This window comes from Amaranthus tricolor, chromosome 3 (assembly GCF_026212465.1).
Source record: "Amaranthus tricolor cultivar Red isolate AtriRed21 chromosome 3, ASM2621246v1, whole genome shotgun sequence".
NCBI classification, from domain to species: domain Eukaryota; kingdom Viridiplantae; phylum Streptophyta; class Magnoliopsida; order Caryophyllales; family Amaranthaceae; genus Amaranthus; species Amaranthus tricolor.
In genome coordinates this window covers 29,867,199-29,889,162 of record NC_080049.1, presented here as the reverse complement: position 1 = coordinate 29,889,162, position 21,964 = coordinate 29,867,199, and the positions used below count along the sequence as shown (strand labels likewise).

The following is a 21,964-nucleotide window of genomic DNA, read 5'->3' as shown; positions in this document are numbered from 1 at the left end:
GACTAATTGGTATTAAAAAAATTATAGTAAAAATTTGATTTATGAGAATAAATATTATTTTTTCAGATAAGATTTTGAGTTCATTTTTTCTTTTAACTCATCCCTTTCCTCACTAATAATAAACAACTCGTTTTGTATGAGACCGTCTCACCATGAGACGGGCCTATGTATTAGTCCATTTCTTTAATTAATTACTTTAAGATCGTAAGTAATCGTTTTAAAGTTATAAGTAATTACCCTAAAACTATAAAAAATTATTACTTTAAAACTACAAGTGATCACTTTAATGTTGTAAGTGATCACTTAAAAACAAAATATGTGTATTGGGCCAGCTTAATAGAAATAGTCTCACCGTAAGACCGTCTCATTTAAAAATTTGCGAATAAAAAAACCATAATCTGGTATTTCTTTTAAATGAAGATAAAATTATAATCTTAAATTAACAAGCCTTATCAAAATGATGCGACAACCAGTATCATGCGTTTTGAATAAATTTTATTTGTTGTTTATTGGAGCATACAAAATGTGTATAAAATACACTCTTTAGTCTTTTCCTACTTAATTTAAGAAATAACTCTAAATACAATTGAGGTAAAAATTTTAAAAATTAATAAAACTGATTAAAATGTTAAATGCAAGAAATATGTGAATAAAATAAAAGAATATATAAATTATATATGTGAATAATTTTTAAAAATAGTAAAAATAAAAATAAGACATACTTAAAAAAATATGACTAATTATTTGGGTACTCCTATGCTAATAGAAATGTTATCTTTTATTTTGTTTGGTAATCCGTTGATCACGGTCGGCGTGTATAAAAAGAAAAAAAACATTTTCAAAACTTTGAAATTTTCTTGTCATTCCAAATCAATATTTCTACGGTCTTTACCATTTCTTTATCAAGATTAGTTTGTATTTATTAAGTCGACATACTCCTTATTCATTGATTATTATTATTATTATTATTATTATTATTATTATTATTATATACTACTTTTAATAATAGGAGTATTAATTAACTTTGACATATTAATTTAGTTCAAATCACTTATATTGTAGTCTAATATTAAACTATTTGTGATATACTATTTAATTATAATTTATAAAAAATATCTTTAACGGCACGTTTGGTACATGGTATTAGAGGGCGGTAATGGTAATAAAATTAAGTAATAAAAAATTTGGTTGTTTGGATGCCTTCAATGGTAATGGATGGTAATAAAATAAGGTAATGAAATTACCAAAAAGGGTCATTTTTATTACCATCAAACAACCTGATATTAGGCTGTAATGGTAATGAAGTATTACTGTGGTAATAAAATAAGGTAATGTTGTTTCGAGCTGAAGAAAAAAAAATAATGAAGAAAAAAGGTAATGTATGTAATTATCCAAAAAAATATTATTATTAAAAAAAAATCATTTGATAGAATAATTTAGATAGAATAATGCTTTTACATACAAATATACAATAATGAAACTAAAAGTCATTACCATTTTTTATTACTAACAACCAAATGCAATCAATAGAATATTATCTTCCATTACCATTCTTTAGTCATGCACACCAAACAAAAGAATCTTCATTACCAATTCTAATATCCATTCCTTCATTACTATTGCCATTACAACATTTCATTTTCATTACTTCATTACCATCAACCAAACGGGCCGTAAAGGTTCAAGTATATACAATCCGTGTATGGCATGGGTATTACACTAATTTTAATTAATTCAATAACATTATACACGTATATATGGATTATTATCATCATACCAATATATAAATATGTATCCTTTTATTTATACTCTATTAATAGTATACTTTTAATTTTGCTATATTATACCTTTAAAATTCTCAGTTTAATTTATATAATATTATATTAAGGTTAAGATTTCGACTCTATAAACCCCTCTATAAACACAAAATAGAAACAAAAAAAGTATATCTATAAACTGAACATAATTCAACCGAAGGAAAAGTAACTTGAAAACACTATTCTTATATATTGTTACAAAAGTGTATTTACATGCTATTAGAGTAAACAAAGATAATGACTTCTACGTAACTAAGGGAAAGGCTCATGTTACTCATTGCTCTCTTTGTACGATTCTCTCTTTTTAGGGTTTTTTTTACTATGCGGTTTTCTCATTGCCACCTCTTTAGAGAGGTACGGGTATAATGTGTCTGTGATCTTCTTTTCTAAACTTAGACTTTGTGCGAGATAATAGGTTGATCGATGACGATGATTATAACTAAGGGAAAAAGAAAGTCAGGTAAGAATATAACTCATAACTTTATTCGGAGAAAGTGATATTTACACCAATTGAAACAAGACTGAAAACCTCGTAATTATTATAGTCTTTTATTAAACTTGATTCAAAGGAAGCGTCAACTTAAAAAATTTGTGAAGTAGGAAAGGAAAGAGGTATGAATTATGATTCACAATTTTCACACACGTTTGTAAAATAGTGGTATATACAAAACTTAAATAGTTGGTGTAGATAGAATCATTATTCCCTTTAATTTCATAAATCTTATCAAACATACCCTTAATTTTTTCAACTCTTGGAAAATTAGTACCCTAATTTTGACCTCTTAAAATTTGGTCTTTTTCCCTCACCCACCCTTAAATCATGCCTAAACCTTTTTGTTTTGTATTATAAATTATAACCAATATCTATAAAGTGGATATCCAACACCATACCCACTTCCACTCCCTTATATAATTTCCTCATCTAAACCCCATTATTTTCCTCCATTTTTTTTTAACAAAATGGGTAATACGTTAGGACTCGGAGGAAAAAAAACAGCAAAAATTATGAAAATAAATGGGGAAACAATTAAATTTAAAACCCCAATTCAAGCTAAAGAGGTAGTTAAAGACTATCCGGGTCATGTCGTGTTGGATTCGGATTCGGTTAAACATTATGGTATTCGGGCTAAACCACTTGAACCATTTCAAAATTTAGAGCCTAAAAGGCTTTATTTTCTAGTAGAATTACCCAAGTTTCCTAATGATCACCATCACCGAACCCCTAGACGGGTTCGGTCTGGTATTCATATGTCCGCTAAAGACCGTCTTGAAAGTTTAATGCTTTCAAGGCGGTCTGTATCGGACTTATCTATAATGGGACCCGCTACTAGAGTAGTGGTTGATGGGTTTGGGTCCGGGTCTGGGTCTGGATCTCAAGAAATTAGTGATGGAGGTGTGAATTCGTCGGGGTTACGAGTGAGAATGAAGCTACCGAAAGCGGAGGTAGAGAAGTTGATGAATCAAAATATGGATGAAGATGAAGTTGCGAGTAAGATTGTGGATTTGTGTTTACGAAAAAATGGTCAAAATTCTATGAATAGTAATGGAAATGGGAATGGGAATGGGAATGGGAAAGGGAAAGAATTACATACTAATAATGTAATGTTGGATCAACCGTTTGTTCGTGGGAACACCGGAGGTTATAACAAGGTATGTATACCAAACTCTAACATTTTGTTTTTCACGAATTTTTAAATGAGACGATTTAGTATTTTTTTTGGTTGATTTAGTATATTAAAAGATCACTTACAATTTATACTACAATATAATTTACTTTTAGTGGGATATGTTTAGGGATTTTTAATTTAAATGTTACTGCATCAAATTTCTAATAGTATATATAAGGATTTAGTGATATTTGTTAGATCCTCTAACAACATAACAAAAAATCACACTAAAACTTTTTGCGATATAGGATCTAGCGACATTTCTCATAAATGTCACTATAGACTATAGTATACATATGCCACTAAAGATCAAATAAAATGTCGCTAAATTACTTTATAGTAGAACTTACAATAAAAACGAATAAATATTATACTAAAAATATAAATCAGTGGCATCTGTTTAATGCCACTAAATCCAATATCGCAAAAAGTTAAATTTGTTGTAGTGTTACAATTTACGGTTTCATATAAGACGAGTTATTCTGTTTTTTGTTTCTTCTTGTTTCATGAAAATTAACAAAAATAAATGTTTTCAATTTAAGGTTATTTTTTGTCTTTTACGTGAAAATAAATATTAATCTTTTAAAGTTTAATCTTGTCAAGTTATTTTTAAATAGCCTATGTATGAATTTTTTAATATTTTTTGTTTTTTGTAATTAAGTTCGAATAGTTTAAAATTTGAGGAAGGATTATGATATTAATGATCATAAAAATTATATTTAAGATTGTGATTGAAGTTTAAAATTACCTTAAATTGACTTTTAATATCATATTATAGATTAAAATAAACTATCAAAAGAAAGACAACAAATATATTTGTCATTTTTTGTTTTAGAACTTAAAAGTGTCTATATATAATTAATATGTATAGTGTTTTCTATATAAAGAAATTGAATTTGTAGAGATTTTTTACAAATTAATCCTAGAACATTTCCATATTTCCATATGGGGATCCTAATTTTGGAATTTGTTTTTTTTGGTATTATTATTTTATGATTTTGATAGCTTTCCCATGTACGTCATGTGCATGTCACGATTTCATAGACAAAACAAAGTCTATTGTAACGTAAACATTAAACAACACAATATACCTAATATTCTAACTAAAACTCACGCGCGTACACTTTTTTTGGCTCAACTCCCTACCAATCAGGTTGATTTCAAGTTAAATATTTCAAATTAATATAAAATTAGACTATGTTTTCATATTAATTTTTTATATAATTTTAAATTCATTTTAAAATTAAATTAACGACGAATTTGATCATAAAGTCAGGTTAATTTTATTTTGTTAAATCTATTTTAATAGCTCACATTCTACTCTTTTCCTTTTCGTTAGTTTTGAAATGAAATTCACAAAAACTAAGAACATAAATATTATATTAGGTAAAACTTTGTTTCTTTAACTCTATTTTAGAAAAATTCATTTTTCTCAAAATAAATTTCTGTTATAATCATTTATTGGCCAAATATTTTCAATAACATGCTCGATTGATAAAACCTTTGCAGTGGGCCCTATATGATCAACTTTCTCTCCACTATAATGACTATTAATTAATTTTATTCTTAACTTTTGTAGTTGTATTCTATAGTACTTCCTCCTTTTTACTACCTTGACTTCTTGCACATTTTCAAATATACTTTGATTTTAATAATTATACAAATATTTTATAAAAAATTAACTCTCTTTTCTTTTTGTTTGTCCATTTTAAGTTTTTTCACTTTATGTGAGAGAAAATTAAATTTGATTTTTGAAGTATACATTCAAAACAAAATATATTCATGTGAGATCTTGTTAGATTCGTCTTGTTACAAAGAATTTTTAAACATATAATTTTTACAATTTTTTATTATGCGTATTACGAAATATCGAGACTTAAAATTTGCTTTAAAATACATTAAAAAATAAAATTGACAAACAAAAAGGAACAGAGAGAGTATATATATATTAATCATATCTTATGTAAAATTTGACTTTGATTTACTACCTACTCTACTACTTTACAAAAATAAGTAACTTTTATTTCTTACTTGTTATATTTGACTTTTTATGCGTTTTAATATATTATTTTGATTATTTATAAAATTATGTATATTTAAAAATTATGAAAAGTTAATATTATAAAAATATACAATTAGAAGATTCAAACAACATATCCAACTTAACTACATTTTTCTTACACGTCAACTACAATATATGAGATAGCATTTGGTGATATGATATCATTGACAAATTGTAATTATTAAATAAAAGTAGTACTCCATCCGTTCTTTTTTGTTTGTCCACTTTACCTTTTACACGTATTTTTTAGCAAATTTTAAACCTTAATATCTCTAAGTACGCATTATTAAAAATTATAAAAATTATATATTAAAAAACTTTACATCAAGACATATCTAATAAGATCTCACATGAATATATTTTATCTTCAATATATACTTCAAAAATTTAAATTAAATTCCTCTCTTTTAAAGTGGACAAAAAAAAACGGTAGTTAATTAATACTTAATATAATCCAGATTCCAGGGATTATATGTTGTCGAAAAAATTGCAACATATAATACCTCAAACATTATTTACACTATTTTTACTTACACTAATATTTACAAATAAAATTTGATCTCAAATGATTATTACTAATTTTAATACCTTTTTTTAGAAAAAATATCAATTTAGTAACGTTTATTTATACTTAAAACATACGGTGAAAGTTAAGAGTTATAAATATACAAATTATAAAAGTATAAGTATTTTTATACAAGGAATTAAGTATAATATTATCATGATGTATACTTGGAGATCGCTTGTTTGCCTCCTAATCTCTGTATAATTTCTATTTCAATTATAATTCTCGTGAACGTTGAAATTGTCAGAGAATCAATAATTAATAATTTTGTCTCAATTTAAGAAAATATCGTTTTTTCAATCAAGATCATAAAATCGAATCTCATCCAATATTAAATAATAAAAAAACAATAATATTTATTTTGTATGTCAACAAAATGAGATTATAAACAAAAAGTTAGAAAACAAGTTAAAGTATATGTAAAGTGTAAGAAGCTTGTATTAAATGTCATCTTGGGTGATATATTTCCGGAAATTCTTGGGCATGTTTTTTATTAGTGTTTTAATTAAGTATTAATCACTTATTACTTATATTATTTAATTGTGAGTTAGTTCGTTAATACATCATTGTTTGTCGGGTTAGGCGTCATGTGAACACTACTCAAATTTAAAAACAAAAAAAAATGAATTTATTATATTCAAGGGCTGATTTAATATTAACAACTGTCATCATTCAACTTATATATAAAATCATATATTTATATATGCTAATATTCATGCCGGTTAAATTAGTAGAAGCTTTGTTGTGTGACATATTTTTTAAAATATTATATATATTATTGAATTTTGTTCTAGATTTGACTCTGTATATATCAAAGTTCTTTTAGAGCTTTGTTCATTATTATATCATATTTAGCGATCTAAGTGTCATCATAAATTTTAATGATAGAAATTTTGTTCAAAGGACGATCCGCCGAATGATAATAGGACGTTAAATGAGATTAATATTTTGTTTATTAATTAAATGTTAAATGGAGAAAAATTAAATATAAAAATATTAGTTAATTATTATTACTAATTGACATGTTATTTCTATAAATTTTTATGTTTACACCATTAATCACGTGATTTAGTCGTTAAAGATAGTGCAATTAATGTTTATTTAGTTTTTAATTAGTATATTATTGTAATCATTATTGTAGAGTAATAAATAATAATGACTTGGCATTTGCTAACAAAAAAATAATTAATTGTTTTAAATTATATGACAGAAGCGAGTAGGATTTTCAATTCGTGAAGGAGAAATGGGAGTGGTTGCTTCATGAAGCATGATAAATCAAGATCAATGATCAAAAGGTCAAGGTTTCATGATCAAAAATCTCCATCGCATTACTTTAGGCTTTAGCTACACCCAAAAACTAGAAAATGAATTACTAAATCTTGTATTCAGCATTTAAGATTATGTTGTATATTATATTATATTCTACGAAAATATTTTATTTTTATTTTATTTGCTGAGATTTTTAATTTTTTTTTTATTCGGAGTAGGTTAGAAATTTTTATAGACTATAGATTGGAGTATGAAGAATTCATCTTTTATTTAGATGATGAGAATTCAACTTAAACCCGTCACAGTAATGAAAAGAAAAGTTTTCAATCACTAAGCTTATGTATAATTGTCCGAAATTTTTTATGTTAAAAACTATATTTGGATAGTGTTAAAATGTTTGGTAATGAATCAAAAGAGGCATGCTATTTTTAATTATTCTTGTAATTTTTATTCCGAATTATTGAATTAATTGTGTAGTTTCTTTTATTTACGTTAATAATTTGTTTTCCATGTGGTTTCCAAATTTTTATAATTTAGAATATTATTCTGATAATTAATACTCCATGTGAAATATATATATAAATTATTAAAGTTTAGATTAATGTAAAATATTTTCAAGACTCATCAACTGCCCTAAAAATTGGAAAGGATAGAATACTTCCAAATTTTATTTTGTATTTTCGTGGATTAGTTAAGAGAGCTTAATGATCCTTGCAAAAGTCAAAAAAACTTATAAAATAACTCATAATTTATAATGTTTTTACATGGTATACAAAGTAATGACAATCTTATGGTTCGTAAGTTGTATAAATAGAATCATTTTCAATCCAATAATCCCGCCCATAAGATAATGGCCATGTTCTAAGGGGTGAGTTAAAAACAGACCAATACCCTCATCATCACGATCTAGCTGGAGAGACATGACCTTTTATAGTAGCCTAAATATCCTTTATTTTCATATGGCTATTATTTGCAACTTTTTTCTAAGAAATAATAACCATCCATTTCACAAAACAAAAAATTAAAAAAACAGAGAGAAAATAGGGATGATCCATGTGAAAGCAAAGTTGATTAGCATTACATTGCATATGGTATTTTAGCTACATCTAGTCATTGTTACAATTCAACACTTTTGTATTGGTGTGGGCCACCTTCAATTGTGCCCCTTTTCAAAAGAACAAGAAAATAGTGGAGTCTTCTAGATCTCAAATAAAGGAGGAAATTCCTCCCTTCACATCTTTGTATTCCTATGAAATCATTTGATATTGTTTATCTTAACAATAATCGATTTGTAAACCGAAACGAATCATGGTAAATCAAAGCAAAACCGATAATTCATGACGACCATTGATCCGGTACTGTGAGAAAGTAGGTTGTCATTGCCTTTCGAAATCTTCGTTTGTATTGTTTCGGAGATATTATGGTTGGTGGAGCGTTTTTTAGGCCACCTAGAAAACCTGAAGCTTTAACCCAAGTTTCAAGATGCTTGTCCCATGTATATTGTCTCATAAAATCAATAATCCCGATCACCAACTCTTTCTTCTCCTCGTCTACACCCACCAACAAAGAGTAGTCCATAACGTCGATAGACTGCAAGTATTACAAGTCAAGTCATGCCAAGTCAGGCTCGATAAATTTATATCTCATATTATGTGTGTAATGATGGAATCAAGAACTAAACCGACAACCAATCAAGAACAACAAACAGGATTTATATGGTTAACCAGCTCTTTCTTCTAAAATTATTACGTTTACTAATATTCCGTCCTTTTGAATTTGCTACAATGTGGTTATTGTCGTTTTCTATGTGTGAGGCTTTTAACAGAACGTAGCAAATGCAAAAGAACAAAAAAGTAATTAGTGGCAACGCCAATCATAACTTACAGCCAGAAAGGACGTATCATTCCAAACCGCTCTCTCCAATTTTCTTTTGGCCTTGCTATATAGAAAAATGGGATTTGTTCTCAATGTTTCCAGGAGATTCATATCTAAAAGCACATTGTTAGATCCCGTTGTGACGGGATTATACCGAGACCGAGAAGAGCCCTTAAGATCATAAATTTTCGATATATTTCTTTTGAAAAATAGATTCTCCATCACCATCAAATCCATTTTTGTTTCACGCCCACCTTTCAAATGCTTCACAGAAACCTGTCAATTAAAACACCAGAGATATAAGATATATATATCAGTTCTCGTATCAATAGCGTTAAAGGTGTTCAAAATAAATCCAATGACCCGATATTTACACGACTTTTTGTAACCGAACCAGACTTTAATGTGATTTTAAAATTATGTGAAAATCAATGTAGACACAAAACTCGATTTTAAACCGACTCGAAATATGTGACCTGAAATAGACCCGAATGAACACCTCTAATCAGCATATCGAGTAATAGTACACAAGAAGAAAACAACCCTTACTTGAAAAATCCCAAGCACTTTAGCAAGACAAGTTGGACTCCCGGAGTCTAAAGAATCATTCAAATACTTGAAATAATCGACAGCAAACTCTTGGAATGATTCCAACTCGGTCTTGGTTACTTGCTTAATGATGAATCTCTCGTCCATGGACTTTGCAAAATACACATTACTCTTTCCACCTTGTGCACTCCATCTACTGCAACGGCTCAAGGAGCGTACAAAATCCAATTTGCTCGGGAAACATTTTTCTTGAAGCATGTCAAACTGCTTTGCAAAGTAGCAGATCACGGAAAATTTTGCTTTCCCACCGTCGGCTGAAGAATCATCGTCAAACGAGATATGTAAGTGAGGAGATCTCTTCACCTCCTTCACCATTGAATTATTCCTCGACAAAGCGTCTTCGGAGCCGAAACTTCCATAGTTAATGTAATCCAATTCTAGAGAGCTGATAGACTGCCAGGATAAGAAAGTTGAAACTGTAGAATCCTCTCTATGGATGTCTTTCGGACTCCATTTAGCGTCATCCGAGACCCAAACCTCATACTCTTTAGAACTAAGAGCATACGATATCACGCTAGTAGGCTCATCATCGTAGACAGCAATAACCAGATCACTCTGACCTGTCTGTGGAAGCAGTAAACGGGGACCGACAACCATATGAGATGCAGAGATAAATGAAGGTGTAAATGGTAATTCATTCAGACAAACTTGGGAAACGGTTCTTGTGAAATTCGAGGGGGGGTCTTTTATCATATTTTTGAAGTCTCCGGAAGCATGGAAGGACCTGATAGCCGAGAGTTGAGATGTAGATTGCAATTTTCGGTGCAAACTTTCTTCCAATCTCATGGCGGAATCAAAAGAATAGACCCTTTTCGGAGCAGTCAACTTTTTAAGAGGCAGATTATCGACATGATTTGCTTGACCAACAGGAACAGCTTGAGATGCGTCTACATCAGTGCCTGTCCATGCAGAATCTATTTTATCCGATAAATCGGGTGCAGAAGAGTTCACCAGATCCAATGATTTTTTACAGATTCTGATTTCTCCATCCCCATAAACTTCCTCTTGCGACAAAGATTGAGGCTCGGTGCACTCATTTTCTGCTACGCCACCAACAAAATTTGAGTCCTTCATAGAGTCATTCTTCAAATCCTTACAATCATCATGAGCCCCAGTATCAGCTGAAGCTCCTAGCTTAAGACTTTTGGAATTCAGGAGACCGTCCAGAGAGTAAAATCGACGGTCCCATGCATGAAAATTAAGTAATAGGGATCTTCGAAGTTGGTTAAGCTCCAAAATATCAATTTTTCCGTCAACCATCTGCAAATTATCTTCCAGGGCCTGTTCGAGCAAACCCTGCAAATCAAAATGAGAGAATAGTTTTCAAGAACAAGCAAAGGGTAGCAAACTACATTCCAAATGGTTCTTTGAAGGCTTCTTTTAGTTTTTCCTTTCACATATTTTCTTTAAATCAGTAATACATTAAACCAGCAAAGAAACAAAAAAATCTTACGTGAAAATTGATTACACAAGGGAAGATTTTTATAGGTTCAAGAATATGAAATTGAATCAAACTAAAATTAAAAACTCACTAAGTATTGGATCCTTTCTCTATCAAGCATGTCTTTCAATTCCAGAATGTGCTTATGCAAATCCGTGGAATTAGAAACATTTGTTGAAGATGTACTCTTTTGCTCCATTACGATTAGTACATCATTGACGTCTGCGTAAAATGTTTTGATTTTACTTTTAAGCTGCAATTAAACAAGGAAAAAGAAACAGATGACATAGAAATTTTCAACTTAATACAATGAAAACAAATGTATAAGGTGCCCCAAAATCACCTCTTCTATTTCTCTTCTCATCCATTCCTTCTTACTTTGGCTATTGAACTCGAGCATCGAAGAGGGTAAATGGACAGTGAGTATATCAATTGGCGTATAGTGGAAAAATGCAACCATATTTCCAAACCTACCACAATAAATCATAACTTGCTAAGTAACACACTGCCGAAAGATAAGGCAAATCACAAAACAAGACAAAACAGGAATAACCGTATAAGGGGGTGATATAATTATCAAGTTTTAATACCCATAGAAACGAAGGCAATCTCTTTGAAGAGAATGGCCACAGCTTGCAACACGGTTTGCTGTTGCATGGTTTGAAAAGCTAAGCTCTAAGAATTTCCCGAAGGAAAGGCCCCAAGCGGCATCAGACAATATAACTCTGCGGGTCGCTGGTGGGACATCATCAACTTGTGCACACCTAAGGCACCGATGCCACATCCATATTTTTCCATCCCGCTCTCCAGGAAGCTTTATTGTGCCCAGTCGCCTAACATTTATAGTTAGGACACCCTGCCTGTGAGTGTAACATTGCACATGTGCTTCAACAGGTTCCTTACAAGACCGACAAACTGATGCCTGGATAGGTAAAGAAAATGTCAAGGCATGCTAAAATAGTAGAGCATGTTAAAGCAGAAAACAAAATATGCTAGCATAAGTCCAGGGGCAAAGCCGGGATTTAAATTAGGGGGGCTAAATTGTCGATATACTAGCAAATTATTTACTATATAAAACTAGTTAAACTATGAAAATTTTAAAATCATAGAGACTGAAATGTTTTACATGTGTTACCTTATATTACACATGTGTTTCCCCAACCATTGAGTTTTAGTAATTTTTATATATTTTTGCACACATTAAACGATATATCATATTATTAGGGGGGAAAACCAAAATTACAAAGGATCGCATTTTCGGCAAGGGGCCTTGGGCATAACTGATACAGTGATGCAAATGGCAGAGATGAAAAATAACCTGATCAAAAAGGTCATCACAGAGGTATCTTCCAAGTGGTTTATCAAATGAACCATAGAATCTGATGCGCAAAAGCCGAGAACGTTCACAAAGAGTTCCCTTAGAAACACAACGACTTGAAAAAGAAACCAATATACTCTGTTGACTCTCAGTTGCCGCAAGATAGTCACCAGAGACTTCTTTTTCATCAGTATTTTCCACCTCTTCAAATTTCTCTTCCTCTGGAAACACTTTATTTAGTAATTCAGATTGCAAGGGATGAATTACACCAGCGGCCATGTCAGTGACACCAAGTAAATTGGGGTCAAGTGCAGAGGATTTAGACTCAACAGCTGCATCAGACGAACCATTCAAAGAATTCCACGTTAATTTCTCAACAGATGTAGCATCCACAGGAAGACTTGAAGAACTAAGAAGCTCTGAAACTTCTTCACATTGACTTCCCTCTATTTCTCTTATAAATCCTTTAGATCGATCTACTACCACTTCACAAGGCACTTGGCCTGAAGCAACATCATCAGAACACGATACAGTTGGTATTGCGTCTTCAATGTCAGTTAAATTGGCTTTTACAGAATAGGAAGGTTTCAGAGTCATTTTAGGGAGATGAGCACCCTCATCTGCAAGAAATGAAGTCTCCAAGAACAAATGGTAAGCTGCAAATATTGCATACTGAACTACATGCTTGACCCTCTTCAGCTCCTCTCGACATAAACCCTTCAACAGAACCTATAAACAAAAAAAGGAATTTTCAAGCAAAGGCAGAGCAAGTGCCGGTATGAAGATTGAGGATCAACCAGAACACTAGCTGCTGACCCAGTCTTAGAAAAGTTTCAAAGCCCAAAACTGTTCATGAATCAAAAGTAATTAAAAAACAATACTGACAACAGATATTGAAGTTTCTACAATCCAAAGTAGCAAAATGCCTCCAGTCAAACAAGCTCATCAAGGATCCTTCATTAGAAGAGTATCAAAGGCAGAAAGGATGTCATCGATATGAAGTATAAGGATGTTATCGATATAAATACAACAGGTACCAAAAGAGAAACATTATATACGAGATCTACCAAGGACATGACTTATGAGTTCTAAGTAAATGCGAAAATGCAGCAAGATAGCACATACCTAGTTTCCCAAGTATCAGAATATAAGGTTAAACATAATAACATCAATTGCACATAGGTATATTCACAAACATGTAAACGATAAAGAAGATAAGTGCAGCCAAAAAAAGGAAGAATAACGAAATCAGATACTACTCCGTCCCCTTGAAATAGCACCATTTAGCAAATGTGTTTTATTAAGGAGAGATTAAATTGTATGAATATTAATTATTAACGAGGTCAAAATGTATGGATGAGATTAAAAGAAATGGTAGGGTCCATTTCCAATTCCGAATGGGGATATGAGGCAAAATGAGTGTGATCTGAAATAGTGTATAAGGCAAATCGAGAGGGGCAGAGGGAGAATGAAATTAAAACATGTATCATCTCCTTATTAAGGAATCAAGAAGATAACATCACATTTAAATTCGTTAGATGAAAAATGAGACTCGGTTAAGCCCTGCACTTCTTAAAACATGACATTAGAAAAGTACTATAGGGTGCAAAAACATTACCGTACAACCTAGGCGTTTAGGGCAACCTTCAAAAAACATCAAGGTTTTAGAAGGTCTCCTATTAAACTGTTTAGGAGTCTCGAGTTCTTCAGAAACTTTCTCTAAGCGGAAAAGATCACAGTGTCCAAGTTTGGCCACAGAAATATGATCAACAGAGGGAGTTATCAAAGCACCGGTGCACCTTGCTATCCGTTCCAATACAGGCCGTTTAACATTCAAAACTAAAGAAATCTCCTTTTCTAGTAGATAATCCTGTGCATATGATGCCACACTTTTCTCAACTAGCAAGACATTTGGCCGATGGACCTCTATTTTTGAGACAATCACCTTGAGATGGTTCATCTCCTGCTCAAAAGAGAAAAATGAGATTTCACTATGACATGTAAGCCAATATGTACACAATAGACAGGCACAAAAAGTCATCTGCAAACCTGTTCTAACAATGTACTGAATGAAGCTAGCTGATTTTGAGCTCTTTGGTACTCAAGTGATCCACCTAAGAGCAATATCCGTGGGGTTTTGTATTGAGAAGTCATTCTCTTATGTTTGATATTCTTTGTACAAACAATTCCCTTTACCAGGGTGCTGCAAACACATAAAAACATATATATGAAAGAGAGAAACCGAAGATGAGGGGAGAGGGGGAGGCAAAGGTTAAACGCAATATAACAAGCATTGGCAGGGTCTGATATAATTCAAAAATAAAAGATCAGTTATTACTATTGGAATCATATTCGGGCTACAATTAGTATAGGATAGTATAGGATCAGATCACATGCTCATATGATCTCAAACCTACATTCAGCTTCTTATTTCCATCTTTACTTGCATTCGAGCATTATGATACAACAGTAACCAGATGTGTAGGACAGTAGGAGCATCCTACAATCCTATAGTTCTACTTTCTTGGCCTTCTGCTTTCGCTTTTTGGCTTTTTTTCATTCTTTATTCATTGTTACAATTTCTTTTAAAATGTTGGTTCATGGGAGAATTGGCATAATGCCTTAGATTTCAACCCAAAAGCTCCCACACGATCAATGCACGATTGTATCATATGATCTTGACCCTGCCAATTCTATATTCATTTTAGTATTTAAAATGTAATTGTTCTATATGAGTTGTTTGGGGAACTGTGTATCTATATTTTGTGTATTCAGTACCTTTGTTACGCCAACCACACATTTTGCAAATACATTTCCTTTGTTACTATACCTTTGCTCTTAGGTAAACTTAAAAGTCAACTATACAATTTCAAGATGTTATATGTGTGCATGTTCTTAAAATATCTCCTCAATCTTAATTGATTCTGAAATATGAATGATTCATGATATAATGGAGTATCATATATTACAAAATGAATGCAAGGATATTTGATTTGAATATCCAGCACCCCGATGGTTAATTTGAGAATTCAGATCTTGACAGAAAAAAATGGACATGGGAAAAAATTCTGAAAACATCATACCTTTCGTTTGGGCTTCCTGATGATATGCATTTGATCTTTACATAATCTACAGGATCCATACTGCCCCCCTTTTTAGTATCTGGCTTGACAAAGTTAGCAGCTTGCCAAGCTAAATTGCTAACAATATCCAACCAATCATGACTATCACTTTCCTTGCGAACTTTGATTCCTGCATCCTGCAGTAACTGTGATACAAGAGCTCTGAAATGTCCTTGTATCACAGACTTTAAGCATTCCCTCTGCTCCTCGATTTGGCTTTCTTTTGCAGGAAATGAATCAGGAAGGCATGCAATAGAAAAGGATCCGTCTGATGCTCCAACATCATCATCGTCTTCATATTTAAAAAAATTACTTTCTGCCTCGTCGTCTTCATCTTCAGGGGGTGGAGGAAACCAGATATGATCATTATTTTCGAAATCCAAAGGTTTAAAAAGTTTTTCAGCATGCTCTTCATTGATGGTGACTTCATCAGATCTACAGTCACCATCCACAAGGGCACCAGTCCCTCTGTCAAGCTCGCTTACAACGGCAATACTAGAGGGGTCACCATTTTGAGGTTTAGGGCTTCCAACTCTTTGCTGTACACAGCACCCATCCCTAGGTGTATTAATATTAAACCTAGAAGGGCTGTCTAAGGGACTCGAACCTGCTGACCTGAAACTATCAAACTCATTCCTAAAACTAACATTACTCGTGTCTATATCAAAGTTATCATGGCAATATTCACTTGCTGAGCTGAAAAAATGCCTCCCGGACTCCTCGGGTTCTTCATCACTCCTATAAAATCAACCACACCAAATATAACAATATAAAACAAGTTGAAAAGAGTGCACAACGACAAATAAAAGTAACTTGCAGCATTAGAGTGATGAATCCAAGGATTGACCTAGCTTAGCCTTTAGGTAATTAAGGAGGAATCATGTAACTAAACCAACACTAGTAAGGTAAATAAGTAAGCAGCTTATGATAAAAGAACAATGTCAAAGCCGGTAAACATGATCTGCCAATTAGTTCGCCTTTTAAATTCGCGATTTGCTCAAAATGGTTCAAAAATAGCCCAAAACCGACCATAATTTGCTTTTTACGAATCGCGATTCGCGAGACAATTAGCGAATCGTGTGACACTTGTCAAAGCCTTAATCCCAAAAGATTGGGGTCGGGTACATATACCAATAGAACATTTACACTGGTCGTTCATATGAATTCTTCTTCTCCATTCATTTCCGTTTTCAACTATTTAGACTATAGTAGCGTGTAAATCATTCACATTTAACTCAATCAGAAATTAATGTGATTTATGCACAGATAAAGAAAAACAGTCATTACATGAAAAAACCAAAGGAATCCAAATTTACAATGATTGATCAATAAATAACAAAAACTTACTGAAATGGTGAGTGCTGAAGGGAGCTTTGTGATGGATGACTAGCCAAAGCCAACCTACTGCTACTGATTTTATGCAGAGAAAAGTTATGATCATCCAACTCAACTGAAGGAGCAACACAATCATCTTCTGTTCTCACAACGATTTCATCACTGCATAACTTATCCCAGGCAGAAGGTGATACTGGCTCCGGACTAGTACGCGGAGACACTGAAGGGTAGATTTTTTCAATATGCCTCTTAGAAGCTTTAGAGCAGAATTTACAGGCCTTAACAATATTCTCTAACTTATCATCATCAAAGGTATCGATAAGACCAAACGAGCCACATCCCCGAACACAAGAACTACATAACATCCTTCTACACCCAAGACAGCTATATTTTTGGCATAACTCGGAAAGCCTTAGTTCACACTGGCAACAACAATTCTCAGCCATGTTCAAATCAAAAGAGAAAAATGAAGAATTGGTTTTACCCAAACCAGCCCAAGACCTAACCTTGTTAATTAGATCTAGCAAAGGATTATCAGGCACTCCCATTCAAAGAAATGACCACAAAGTTACAACACCACCCAACCTTTGATCCCAAAACCATACAAAACCTTCTACCTAACTAACATCACTTTTTATAATAAGCATACAATTCTAGAATTCAACCCAAATGTAATGAGTAGCTAAATTCAACTTAAAGGATGAAAATATGGCAATGCAAACAAAACAATCCAACCCACAAGGAAAAAATTTGGTGGGGGTGTGTTCAGAAGAAAATCAAGAATTCACACAAATGGATCCATTCCAACTTTCCTTCTGATTCCTCCATTGAATGTAATAAAGATATTATGATCCTCCTAGTTCATAAAATACTGAAAAAGGAGGAAAACCACAACTAAAATTCCTATTATTTACACTATTCAAAAAGATGGTTCTACTTGAAATTCTTGAAATTCACCAACCAAAACTAGCACCAACCAAGATGATTAAAACCAAATAAGTGAGAAAAATTCCAGTTTAGCCAATCCCAGATTCTTCCAGATTTGATCCCACCAAGGTTTTCAGCATCCGAGTATGTATCACAAAAAATTGGAAATCTTCACTAAAATGGAAATAAAAAAAATTTTAAAAAAGAGAGCAATTAATAGCTTTTATTTTTCATATCTCATCAAGAAGGAGTATTAATTTGGGTTATTTTCATTGATTAAAATCAATCAATTCCAATATAAAGAAATTAAAAAAAAAAGGGAAAAAGTAGTATTGTATGAGTAAATTGAGATTGAGTAAAAATTAGGAAAGTGTAGAAAAGTAAGTAAAACAAAATTCAACTCCTAAAAAGTAACAAATGAAGGAACAAAACCAAGAAACTTCCTTGGGTTGATATTATTGCCGCCATTGATGAACAAGAAGCAAAAGCTCGAATCTCAAAAACACCCAACTCCATTAAAATGCCTAGAAAGAAAACGCATGACGAAATTTGCTCTTTTTTCAAAGGTTTTGCTCGTTCAGCTAAATTCAACAAGATTTTCAAGATTTAAACCCACATTTCAAGCTTGAAATTGTAGTCTCTCTTGAGTTCTAGTCTCCCCACAGATGGGCAAGAACGCACTTTTCTCTCTCTCTCTCTGCGTTTGTGTACAGTAGACATTCAATATTCACTCACGAGTCACGAATATTAACACTAACCCATCATTTTTTGGATTTTTTTTATCTAAATAATTATTTTATTTAGTTATTCTAAAAACGTGATAGATTTTTTTTTTTCCAGAATATTCAATTTTAGAAAATTTTGATTTTTTGTAGAATTTAAAAGAATTGCTTTTATAATATTAGCGATTTTTAGAGAAAAATTACTAACATTTTTTCATTACATTATATGTTAAGAAGAAGGATCAGTAAGCATTGAATTCATAATTTGAGTGAAAATTGGTACTCTCCCCCTTTTTTTGTTCTCATGGTTTGTTTTTCGTATAGTATTCAAAGTAAATTTTAGCTTTAATATCTTTAAATACACATTATAAAAAATTATAAAAAATAAATAATAAAAAAGTATACATTAAGACGAATTTAACAAAAATCTCACATGGATATATTTTATCATCTGTCTTAATAATCTTAATCAAATTTCTCTCTCCAAAATAGAATATTCTAAACAGGATAAATATTAGAAAATAGAGAGAGTATTACTCTCCAACTAAGACAAAATTCAATTCTAAAACAAAAGTTAATATTGTTAATGGTTCTATAACTTGTTGACATAGTTGGCGATTTTTATAAGTGTGTTACGTTATTCTCATGGTATTACAGCTCATTAGCTCTTACTATTTAGTAATATCTTTTTCACAATTTTTCATTACTATGTAAGATTATATTTTCAAATGGTAATAGACAGTAATGACTAATGAGTTTTGATTTTTGTGAGAAAAATTTAATATAAAACAACAAACATGATTATATACCTTGTCAACTGATTTTTCTAAGCTAAATTACAATACAATAAATATTCATTATTATTCCTACCATTTAAAATCCCACAACCCAAAAGGATCATTTGTGAAAACTAACACTAAAATCTATTTATATTATCACCTTTTAAAAAAAAACTACTAAATCCACCCCTTATCAACATAAGAAAAAATGCATATAAAACCGCTAATAACATTAGCAATTTTATGAATTTTATATTGACTTTTTAAGCAGAAAAAATAATACCATTTTATATTGTTATATTGGGAGTTTTGACAAATTTAACAGAAAATATAAATACTTGGAAACAATTTTATTTTACTGTTTTACCTTGAGCATTGCTTTAATACTATGTTTAACTAGATAATACATTTAACATTAGAGTATATTTTACCATACTCCTAATAAAATGCAAATTACTATTAATTAGTAATAAATTATATAATTTTTATTTAATATTATAATACCAAAATTATGACTTTTTATAAGATTTATTAATACATAGTAAAAGATATTCACAAGTTAATATCAAAATGTTTCGTGTCCAAGTCATCATAGATAATATTTTAGCTTTCTTAAATTCATTTACTAACATTTCTTTTGTTTGTTGTTTTAGAGAATGTAATGTTATCGCTCATAGAGTTGTTAAATGGCCCACTGCTTATATTTGTGAATCAATTTGACTAGATATAGTAATATAATTTAGATTGTTAACTCTGTTTTTTTTTTAATTTGTCGATTTAATATAATTTAGATCTTAATTCTGTTTTTTTAAATTTGCCGACTTAATATAATTTAGATCTTAACTCTGTTTTTTTAAATTTACCAACTTAATATAATTTAGATCTTAACTCTGTTTTTTTAAATTTACCGACTTAATAATACAACATGATCTTTTATTTTTTTAAAAAAACAATGGTGCAATAAAAAATGCAGAAGACCAACAAACAAGTTGCAATAATTTGTGATAGTTAATTAATCAATTTTTTAATCCATCGTTTTCAATATTTTTATTTAAATTATAATAACTTCTCTTATATTGTCTTTATCACACTAAATCTTTTTAAATGATAGTAACAGTAAAATTTAATACTCTCAAGTCTCTATCATTGTGTTAGCTTTATTTTTTTGTCTTACCTTTATTTTTTTTTTAAATTGTTTTTAGCTTTTAATTTTAATGATCTCAAGTTTATGGTCTGTCTCAAATTATCCAAATTTTAGCATCCATTCATTCAAAAAAAAGGTTTTATAAAATGTCATATTCCTAATATTTAACATCCCAGTAAAATGTCTCCTAAAAAAACTTTAAGATTATCTTTAAAAAATTAAAAATATATTTACGAATGTATAAATTTTTAAGGGAAAAAAATAAAGAATTCAAGACAATCAAAGTTCAAAATTAATTTTTTTTAAATGAAAAGTGAGCTAAATATATTTAGAAAAAATGTTCAAAAGAACAATATCACTAATCCAAGTAGAGTAAGAAGAAATGTCTAAAAAGATAATCTTTAAAAAATCAATATTTTTACCAATATATAAATTTTTGAGGAAAAAAGCGAAAATGAAAAATTTAAGACAATTTTCAAAAGTTAAAAATTACTTTTTTTTAAGTAAAAGTTTAGCTAAATATATTTAGAAGAAATGAGTAAAAGAATAATGTTAGTGATCCAAATAGGACATATAAAGAAATGTCAAGAAATCACATCATTTAGTTTTTTTTATCACCTACATATTCATACATCATTATTTTCTTGGTATTGACTATTGAGAATAAAATAATTATCATTTAATATTTATTTTCTTTTAATTATTCGTTCATTATTTATGGGAATAGATTTTTTAGAAGTGCTTGCAAATTGACAAAAGAAAAATATTCTTCCACAAATTATTTGTGTTTATTAATGTCTTACCTCCACTTGTGTAATCACTAATAATGAGTTGGTGGCGTTTAAAATTTTCATTATCCAAAAATAACAAATAGGAAAAAAATAATGTCATTTAGCCTTAAAAAATTGACACAAGCAAAGCGTATGGTGACTTGGTGAGTGGTGAGGTGACATCATCTAAGTAGTAATTGTTTATTGTTTGGGTTTGACATGGGCCTAAGATCATATCCAAACCATGTTTGAATATGAAAAATTGAAAAAAATAAGCTTATTTAAAAAAAAAATTCTAAAATTAGCTTTGTTAAATTTTAATTCTCAAAATAAGCGTTTTCATGTCAAAAACGAGGTTAAAAAAATAATATCATAACATTTTAAATGACAAAAAATAACAAATGTTAGTTCATTGTTATCAACAACAAATAAATAAGTGATTTTTTTTTGTCCATCAAAACATTATGAAATTGTCCTTTTGTTCGATATTGCTAATAGCGAACAAAGTCGTGGTAAATTTATTTTTTCGTTACGCTGTTAAT

At 30.5% G+C, this 21,964-nt stretch overlaps 2 protein-coding genes across 3 annotated transcripts; one reads left to right on the top strand and one right to left on the bottom strand.

Moving 5' to 3' along the window:
- The first annotated feature begins 2,567 nt into the window (after positions 1 to 2,567).
- On the top strand, positions 2,568 to 7,798 carry LOC130808948 (uncharacterized protein At1g66480-like). 2 transcript variants are annotated; one of them, XM_057674518.1, is made up of 2 exons: positions 2,568 to 3,467; positions 7,325 to 7,792. In XM_057674518.1, exons 1-2 carry the CDS (start codon positions 2,778 to 2,780, stop codon positions 7,373 to 7,375), a joined length of 741 nt encoding a protein of 246 aa, XP_057530501.1. In that variant the 5' UTR covers positions 2,568 to 2,777; the 3' UTR covers positions 7,376 to 7,792. The 2 variants fall into 2 exon arrangements, with proteins under 2 accessions (XP_057530501.1, XP_057530500.1); XM_057674517.1 differs by having other exon boundaries at positions 2,578 to 3,467; positions 7,322 to 7,798.
- Positions 7,799 to 8,436: 638 nt separating this feature from the next.
- LOC130808947 (putative 1-phosphatidylinositol-3-phosphate 5-kinase FAB1C) lies at positions 8,437 to 18,847 on the bottom strand. The gene is made up of 11 exons (XM_057674516.1): positions 17,093 to 18,847; positions 15,707 to 16,483; positions 14,673 to 14,826; positions 14,242 to 14,586; positions 12,624 to 13,352; positions 11,896 to 12,227; positions 11,649 to 11,775; positions 11,397 to 11,558; positions 9,805 to 11,160; positions 9,265 to 9,531; positions 8,437 to 8,970 (listed from the first exon to the last, which is right to left on the bottom strand). Exons 1-11 carry the CDS (start codon positions 17,626 to 17,628, stop codon positions 8,716 to 8,718), a joined length of 5,040 nt encoding a protein of 1,679 aa, XP_057530499.1. The 5' UTR covers positions 17,629 to 18,847; the 3' UTR covers positions 8,437 to 8,715.
- Positions 18,848 to 21,964: the final 3,117 nt, after the last annotated feature.

Excerpts from the sequence above, each read along its gene's own strand:
- LOC130808948 (XM_057674517.1), top strand. The coding sequence starts at position 2,778 with ATGGGTAATACGTTAGGACTCGGAGGAAAAAAAACAGCAAAAATTATG. Across the intron at positions 3,468-7,321 it reads ACACCGGAGGTTATAACAAG|AAGCGAGTAGGATTTTCAAT; the intron begins GTATGTATACCA and ends ATTATATGACAG.
- LOC130808947 (XM_057674516.1), bottom strand. The coding sequence starts at position 17,628 with ATGGGAGTGCCTGATAATCCTTTGCTAGATCTAATTAACAAGGTTAGG. Across the intron at positions 12,228-12,623 it reads GTGATGACCTTTTTGATCAG|GCATCAGTTTGTCGGTCTTG; the intron begins GTTATTTTTCAT and ends TTACCTATCCAG. Across the intron at positions 11,559-11,648 it reads TGAGAAGAGAAATAGAAGAG|CTTAAAAGTAAAATCAAAAC; the intron begins GTGATTTTGGGG and ends GTTTAATTGCAG.